The sequence below is a fragment of the Furipterus horrens genome, unplaced genomic scaffold (assembly GCF_987537825.1).
Source record: "Furipterus horrens unplaced genomic scaffold, mFurHor1.1.pri manual_scaffold_1, whole genome shotgun sequence".
NCBI classification, from domain to species: Eukaryota; Metazoa; Chordata; class Mammalia; order Chiroptera; family Furipteridae; genus Furipterus; species Furipterus horrens.
Genome location: NW_028327171.1, coordinates 1585567 through 1593866, shown reverse-complemented (window position 1 = coordinate 1593866; position 8300 = coordinate 1585567). Strand labels below are relative to the sequence as shown.

At 60.9% G+C, this 8300-nt stretch overlaps 1 protein-coding gene across 1 annotated transcript; it reads left to right on the top strand.

Moving 5' to 3' along the window:
• The first annotated feature begins 858 nt into the window (after window positions 1-858).
• On the top strand, window positions 859-6879 carry MIS18A (MIS18 kinetochore protein A). The gene is made up of 5 exons (XM_090288702.1): window positions 859-1218; window positions 2453-2519; window positions 3841-3963; window positions 5834-5930; window positions 6344-6879. The coding sequence occupies exons 1-5, from the start codon at window positions 873-875 to the stop codon at window positions 6422-6424; spliced, it is 714 nt and encodes a 237-aa protein (XP_090144828.1). The 5' UTR covers window positions 859-872; the 3' UTR covers window positions 6425-6879.
• Window positions 6880-8300: the final 1421 nt, after the last annotated feature.

The following is an 8300-nucleotide window of genomic DNA, read 5'->3' as shown; positions in this document are numbered from 1 at the left end:
CCTCGTGGGAGCGCAGCCGAGCCCCAGGCTCGCGGCCCCGACGCCTCTGCGTTTGCCACCGGCCCTGGCGCTCAGACCGAGGTTCGGGCTCCGGCGACGGCCCATCCGGGCGAGCGAAGCCGGCGGTGCCCGGGGTCACACCGCGAGGGTGGCGGGCACAGACGGGCGGCCAGGGGCCCCGACGCCGCGGCCTCTCCCGCGCTGCTCGGCGGCGCTTTGGCGCGGAGGGGGCTTCCCGGGACAGCGAGCAGTTCTGCCCCCGACTCCGCGGAGGGGCGCCCCGGGCGGGCAGCAGGGGCGCGACCTCCCCCCCCGCAGGCCCGCCCGGGGTCCGTGCCCACCGGCTCTCTGCACCCCGCGGAGGTCAGGCAGGCAGACCGGCGCCCGCAGCCAATGCCGGCAGCGCGGGGGCTGAGCCGCGCCGGGACGCTGGGCCCCGGGCCTGGGCTTCAACCGCCTCGCCGGGGACTCGGGCAGGTCGCGGAGGGCCCGCCACGCGCGGCAGGTGCGCCCCGGCGGCCGCCGACTGGGGCTGCGCGGGGCGGCGCGCTCGCGTTAGAGCCGCTGGGACGGCCTCGCGGAGGGGTGTGGGCGCGCAGCTCCCGCGAGACAGCGCCCGTCCGTGTCGGCGGCCCCGCTCCCCGGGCAGGTGCACCGCCCCCACGCGGCGGCCTCCAGGCGGAAGGGCCGGAAGCCTCGCGCACGCGCAGGGGCCACCACGCCCGGCGCCCGGCCGCGAGCACGCGCACTCGCCGGCCGCCTGCGCCCCCTCGCGGCCAGACCCCGCCCCCAGCGCCGCGGCCCCGCCCCGCGCACGCGCACAGGCGGCTTCCTGTTTCCCGTGCTGCCCCGCGGCCGCCCGATTCGAAAAGATGGCGGGCGTGTGGTCGCCGGAGCGTTGCCGGGGCTGCTCCTCCGCCGGCTGCGCGTGCGGCGAGAAGGGCGCGTGGAGCGACCCCTCGACCCCCTCGCTGTTAAGCCAGCCCCTCTCGGAGGGCTCGAGCCGCCACGCGCTGCTGCGGCAGTGGACGAACACGTGGTCCGCCCTGAGCGCGGCCGCGCCGGCGGCGGAGAGGACGCGGCGCGACGAGGCCGCGGCGCCCGCCGAGGACGAGGACCGGCCGCTGGTGTTCCTGTGCGCGGGCTGCCGGCGGCCGCTGGGCGACTCGCTGAGCTGGGTGGCCTGCCAGGAGGACGCCGACTGCATCCTGCTGCGCTGTCAGTACCCGCCCGCCCGTCGGCCGCCGTGTCCCCTCCGTAAAGGGGGCTTTACAGAGCGGCGTGTCCGCCCCCGCGGAGGTGGGGAAGCGAGCTCGTGGGCGGGTTTCGCTCCCGGCGGCCCCGGGTTGGTTGCTTACGTGGCCGAGAGCCGTGGCACCCGGCGCCCCGGCCCCGCGGCTCAGCGACACGAGGCCTGTCAACAGCGCCCTCGTTCCTGGCGGGCCCGCCGGTCCATCGCCGCCCGCGGCCTCCCCGCCCCCGGAGCACGTCAGGTTTGAGCGCCCGGACGGCCGTCCCCTTGTCCGTAGGCGGGACGGCGGCCGGGGGCGCAGACAGGCCCGGGTCCCCCGTGCTCTCCGCGGGCGTGGGGCGGCCGTGCCGGGCGTGGACTGGTGAACAGAGTAAAGAGGAGGCTTGGAGGGAGGGCGGGCCTCGCGGGCGGCCGTGCACAGTCGGGACCGATTCCCGTGAGTGAGGCGGGGGCGCGGGGGGCCGGGACCCAGGTTTTCGCGTGGAGAAGCGCTGAAGGGAGGAGCTCGGACGCGGGGAGCGGTCAGCGCCCGAGCAGCCCCGGCAGGAGGCGACGGGGGGGGGGGGGGACTGACCCGGCCGGTCGGCGTAGGGGGTGGCGGGGAGCAGGATGACGCCCCGTTTCTGCTTGAGCACCTGGATGGGTGGGGGTGGGATTGGACTGTAGGGGAGGCGGAGCCCGGAGTCTGGGCGCTTCAGGTCAGTGTCCCGTCGTCCTCGGCCCCACCGCCCCCTCCTGGGTCCTCTGGGGTTCAGCTGGGGCCCCTGTGCAAGTCGTGCTTCTGGGGACACGCAGCTGCTCTTGGAGAAGCGGCTCTGCGCTGACGCCTGGAGATGAGGGCGCCGGTCCGCGGGGGTCTCAGTACTTGTCCACGGGGTTGTCATTGCTCCCAGTTTTACAGTCGGTCGGGTTTTTCCCTCTAACTTCATTCATCTTGTTAACTCCAGTGGTTTTCTGGGGAGGCAAGGAGGTAACTTACTTTGCCGTCCTTTTCCGGAAAACCCTGTACATTGAGTTTTAAACCACCATGCGTGTGCGCGTGTGCGTGTGCGTGTGTGTGAGAGAGAGAGAGAGACACTTGGGGCTCTTATTTTTTCTGACCCTCTGAGTTCTAAGATAAAAGTTGAATCACAAGTTCTCTGAATGTCTGCGTGTGCATCATAACAAATCACGTTGATAAATTCCTGTTATTTTTCCTAGGTGTTTCCAGTAATGTTTCTGTGGATAAGGAACAGATACTATCCAAATGTGAAAATGAAAACGGTTGGTGAGTACGGCCGTGGTTATGCGAATGCGTGTGTTAGAGGAAATGTTTATTTTTCAAATAAAAATCCTTCAAGTTCATTGCCAGTGAGATTACTTGGGATAAAACTTCTTCCGTAGTAATAAGTAGAAAGTTAGTCATTGATAATTTATCAGTTCTTGGGTGATGGTGGTCTCTTTTAGATATTGACGTAGAAGAGTTCCTTTTTTTAAAAAAGGTTTTATTTTTAGAGAGAGGAAAAGGAGGGAGAAAGAGAAGGACAGAAACATCCATGTGTGGTGGCCTCTCACGCGCCCTTAACTGGGGACCTGGCCCACAACCCAGGCCTGTGCCCTGACTGGGAATCGAACCGGTGACCCTTTGCTTCTCAGGTGGGTGTTCAATCCACTGAGCCTCACCAGCCAGGGCAAGGTGAAGAGTTTCTAAGTTTCTGAGCATTGTGACACTCCGGGGTCCTGCAGGACAGCAGACCGGGCCTTGGGGCTACCTGTCCTCCCAGCAGAACACAGGGGCGTCTGTGCCAGGCTGAAGGTGCCTGTCCCTTGTCAGCCCTCCTCCCAGAAGTCACCCTCTGAGTTCAGAGAGCGGCTGCTCGTCAGTAGTGAGTAAACTCCGTGACGCAGCTGCGGCCCGCGGGCCGGACACCCGTGCGCACACACTTCCCTGGATCGCAGCCGGCGCGTGTGCTGCGGCGGCAGAGGCCGGTGGTCAGGGCAGCTGCCGCATGGCCCGCAGGCCTAGGGTGCATGTTCCCAGCCCGCCCCAGGTGCCAGTGGCCCTCAGGCTCATGGGACAGCGGGACGTTAGGGGGGCACGGGGGGCCCTGACTGGCCTGGCTCAGTGGGAGGGGCGCCGGCCGGGGAGCCAAAGGGTAAAATTCCCAGTTCGATCCCCAGGCAGGGCCCAGGCCTGGGTGCGGGCCAGGTCCCCAGCTGGGGGCGCGCGAGAGGCCACTGCACATGGACGTCTCTCCCTCTCTCCCTGCTTCCCTTCCCCTCTCCTAAAGATAAATAAATACTTATTTTTTTAAAGGGCATGTAGAGTCTCTCTGTCTTTTTGTCTTATTTCCAAGTTTTAGATCATTTTTTAAAATACGAGAGGGAGGCGTTTACATTCCCCCCTGGTGTCCTCTGTTGTCACCACCACACGTGCCGCCGTCACGAGGTGCTCAGAGCGGTGTGGCCTGGAAGTGACCGTCTGCGTCCTTCCTGTGGGCATCTGCTGTCCTTTTCCTCCTCTGTACGCGTGGCCTAGCCCACGGGTGTCGCGTGGCGGGGTTTCGCGGTGGGGCTCCGGCTGACGCGGCGGCCTTCCTCCCCGGCAGCGTCCTGGAGGCCCTGCGCTGCTCGGGCTGCGCGCTGCACCTGGGCTACGTCTACCGGTGCACGCCCAGCCACCTCGACTACAAGAGGGACCTGTGCTGCCTGCACGTCGGCGCCGTCGAGAGGTGAGCACGGGGGCGGGGCGGGGTGAGGCCCCCAGCGCAGCCCACGCGGTGGCTGACGCCCATGGCCGTGTCGTAGCTGCCGATGGTGGTGCCGTGATGCTTTTGTTCCACCCGGGTTGTTCGGTGCTGGGAAAGCCAGGCTTCCAAAGCTGTGGAGGAAACGCTGAGAGCGTTTTCAGAGCAAAAGGGTGTTCAGTGGTTCTTAAAGATCAAGGTCAACTTACAGGGTTTTTAAAGAAGCAGTTGTGTGGGGCAGTATATTCAGCGGACTTTCCCCTGAGTTTTTCGCCTCCTACAATATCCTGAAGAGATAGGAACTTCAAAGCGGGTTGGTCGGGAAGCCCCTTTGGTGCTCTGGAAACGTAGGAACACAAAGTCCGGCTCTTCGCGTCTCCCTGAGACCAGTCACGGAGCGCCGGCTGCCCCTCCGGGTTTCTGGGCGGTGTCAGCTTCCTGGGGGCTTCCCAGCTCGCCGGCCTTTCCTCTGGGGACACCGAGTTAAATCAGTTCGGCGGCCCTGCTGTGTTGCCAGGTGTCCCGGGAGAGGTGCGGCCTGGAGCCTGTAACAGGCGCCGTCCGGGGCAGGAGCCGGCTGGGCCGGGGCGGGAGTGCCCGCACTTTGCTTGGAGCGGGTGGTCCCTCCTGTTGAATTGCTTATATTTTTTCCTAAAACAATTTAAACCCTATTTTTATGATAAATATCATTTCTCTCCTAGTCATTCCCTGGTAAGCGCAGCTTTGCCACCTTCTTTGAAACGGGGAAGGTTTAGATCACGACTTCCCGATCTGCCAGCGGGTCCCGGCTGTCCCGCAGAGGCGCGGCCCCGGCCTGGCCCTTGGTGTAAGGCCTGCGGTCCATCTGGGGGGGGCGGGTCTGCTTCGGTTGTCACACGTGAGCAGAAGGGACAGGCTCCCTGCTCCCGCCATCCCCTGGAGGATTCGACCGAGCTGTGTGACGAGGGAGCGAGGAGGAGGCGGAGGAGGAGGAGGCTCTGAAAGACGGACATCGTCATCCCGAGCCCGGAGGGCTGGTCCCAGACAGGAAAAGCGACGCCTCTGGGCGTCACAGCACAGACGCTCCTCCTTCCCGAGCAGCTGGGTTTAGGATAAAGTCACCTCCCGGGGCGGAGTTTTAGTGCCAAGGACCCGGGCTTGTTTCCGAGCGGACGCCCTCTGTAGTGGTCATTTACCACTTGGTAAATCAGTGCCATTTAGTTTTTCCACCTCATCTTCTCATTTCTGCGCTATGTTACGGATAGATAGTCAGCGGGGTTTTTAAGACAAGACTTCTTCATAAAAGAAGCGGCCCAGTGGGGCTGCTACAAGGGACAGCAGCCGCTGCTGAGGAGCTGCAGGGGGCCCTGTGCTTGCGAGGACGGCACCTTGGTCCTCGCCGTGAGGCTCGCTGGGCCCCCGGGCCGGCCCGCCTCCCCCCTCCCTCGCGGACCGGTCCCGCCGCTCGCCGTCTTCTAAGCCGCTGCGTCTCGGGACGCCAGGTCGCCCGAATCTGGGTGATGGGGGCGTTGGCCCCACAAATAATTACTAAAGGGCAGGTGTGGAAGCACGCGTTTCCGAAATGGACGCTGAGCTGGGAAGGTCGTGTTCGCCCCCAGCTCGTTCCCACCCACGGAAGAGTTGGAACAGTGGGGAGAGCGGGTGTGTGTGTGTGTGGCACGTGGTCGGAGCTGCGGGGGCGGGAAGCCTGGTGGTGTGCAACGCAGCCTCCCAGGGAGCTGCTCCGAGCAGGGCCGGCTGCTTTGCCCGCCTCCTTGGTGCTGGCGGCCGGAGCGATGGGCTCGGGACTGTCATGTGCTGACGCCCGCACACTGAACGCTCGCTCCCTTCCTGTATTTCACCTTGTGCTGCACAGCTACACCTTGGGGTCCTCTGAGAAGCAGGTTGTGTCTGAAGACAAAGAGGTTTTCAACCTTGAAAGCAGGATTGAAATAGAAAACTCCCTGAAGCAGGTAACGGTTCCAAACTACAGGTTAGCCAACGCCCTGTCAGACGGGAAGCGTTTCGTGCCCCAGTCAGAAGTGTGGGTGCTCCCAAACCGTCGGACGGGTGGGACTGAGGCCCGCCAGGACCTCGCCGGACTCCGTGCTCACGGCGCACGGAGCCTCACTCCTGGGAGGCTACCGCTCCTCGCGGCAGGTCCGTGACGCGTGACCGCAGGTGCCGTTAGGAGCTGGGAACTCTGGGAATAAACAGGCTCCCGTCTCGTTTCCCTGACGTTTAGTTTAGGTAATCCCACTAAACGCGCACTGACTTCGTGTAGGGTGTGAGATTCAGAAGTTGCATTCGTGATGTATGTTCTAACCATGTAACTGTGATTTTAACCATGGTCATCTGTGTGTTTGATCTTTTTCTGATGCTATAGATGGAAGATGTTTTGAAAGTGTTACAGACGAAGCTGTGGGACATTGAAACCAAACTGGCCTTTGCCAGCCCCAGCAGCTGAGCTCCTCCCGGCCTCCCGCTCTAGACCTCCCTGCCGAGGGGCGATTGTTTTACGTGCAGCGGCTCTGGTTACAGTTACTCCCCTTAGAGGTGAGGGGATCCTGACGGGCTGTGTGCGACGTCTCCTGTGCTGACCGGGTGGGAAGAGTCCTGGGATTCCCTTTGTGTCTGTATTGTATGGTAAAGGGATCATTATTTTCCAAATTTGAATTTTAAGCTCATGTTGTGATACTGGCTGGAAATAGAATTTAGGATCTTTATTCTGATAAGAAAGTGCAATGATTTCTGAACTGTTTTCTCCTTTGTTCCCAACTAATTATTCTGCATTTTGTACTTTCTTTAAAACTTTCTTTTACCTTTAATACTTTGAGTAATATTTAATATTATATGTAAGAAATTCCAACCAGTTTCCCCTCCCACTGTGTGGTTGACTCTTCCCTGAAAGCAAATGCCTGCAGCGCTCTGGAGAAACTGGTCAGTTGAGCCATCGTCAGAATTATTTGAAGACTTGCCCGTGAGCGGAAATCGTGTGTTCTATAATAAGGGAACCCCACTCGCTCCTGCTCACTGACTGCCGTGGGCCTCTGAAGCCTGAGTGTTCTCCGAGGACAGAAGCCGTCTCAGGGGGGCGATTCCGGGGCCAGGTCTCTGTTCCCCACTTTTCTGTGATGTAAAACTTAGAGTAAGCACGTCTTATTATCATCGGGAAGAGAATAAAGATTAAAACGGTGCGTTTTGATTGATTTTTATGAAACTGTGATGGTGTGGTAGGAATCTGACACTTTTTAGTAGCTTAACAACTGGGTTTTCTTGTCAAGAGACGAGGCCCGAAGGAAACCTTACCCCACTCACCTCTGCCTGTTCCCGGCTGTGCAGGAGCTGCGAGCCCCCCGGGACGTTTCCAGGAGCTTGGGGAACCCGTGGTAAGACTGCCGTGAGCTTCACAGAAGCCACGCTCAGGAGTATCGACCCGGAGAGGTCAGCAGGGCTGCGAGGGGAAGCTGTTTGTCCCCCAGAGAGGCGGTTTCCTCACACATGACTTTAATTTTTTAAAAAGAATTTATTGATCGATTTTTTTAGAAGGGGAGAGGAAGGAGGAGAGAGAAACCCTGACGGGTTCATGGGTTGATACTCGCACGTGCCCTGGCTGGGGATCGAACCTGCAGCCGTGGCGCGTCGGGACGGCGCTCCGAGCACAGCCACGCAGCCAGGGCCTCAGCACATTACTTTGTATTTAGACTCTCCCTTCTCACTTTTCTATTTGAAGCTTAAGAGAGGAGAGAAAATGACTTCAACACCCAACAGACCAAGTCCTAACGTATTTTCATTTAACAAATATAAAACGAAAAGCTGTATCTTAACACACCGGTGTACACAGCCGCGTTCTGTTCCTCTTCTGGAGAAAAGCAAGACACTGCACAGCCATCCCTCGGTGTCCCTGGGGGTCGGTTCCGGGAGCCGCCGGGACACAGAGTCCTTGGGTGCTCGGGTCCCTTATGGAAACGGTGTAGCATTTGCATCTGACCGAGCGCACACGCTCCTGTGGACTTACAGCACCTAATACCAGGGGGGTGCTCTGGAAATGACTGGAACGCATTTCGGGGGTCAGGACAGGCAAGAGCGAGTGGTCTGCACACGGTCGGGCAGCCCAGACGCACCCGTCACAGGCCTGACTACATAGTTCCCGTCAGCGACGGTGTAACATTTGTTCCCAAATATTCTCAAAAAACACTTTATTGATTATGCTATCACGGCTGTCCTGACTTTTCCCCCTTCACCCCCCTCCACCCAGCGCCCCCCACTCCCTCAGGAAACCCCCCCACCAGTGTTCTTGTCCCTGGGTCGTGTGTACGGGTACTTTGGCTGCGCCCTGTCCT

Excerpts from the sequence above, each read along its gene's own strand:
- MIS18A (XM_090288702.1), top strand. The coding sequence starts at position 873 with ATGGCGGGCGTGTGGTCGCCGGAGCGTTGCCGGGGCTGCTCCTCCGCC. Across the intron at positions 2,520-3,840 it reads TGTGAAAATGAAAACGGTTG|CGTCCTGGAGGCCCTGCGCT; the intron begins GTGAGTACGGCC and ends CCTCCCCGGCAG. Across the intron at positions 5,931-6,343 it reads TAGAAAACTCCCTGAAGCAG|ATGGAAGATGTTTTGAAAGT; the intron begins GTAACGGTTCCA and ends CTGATGCTATAG.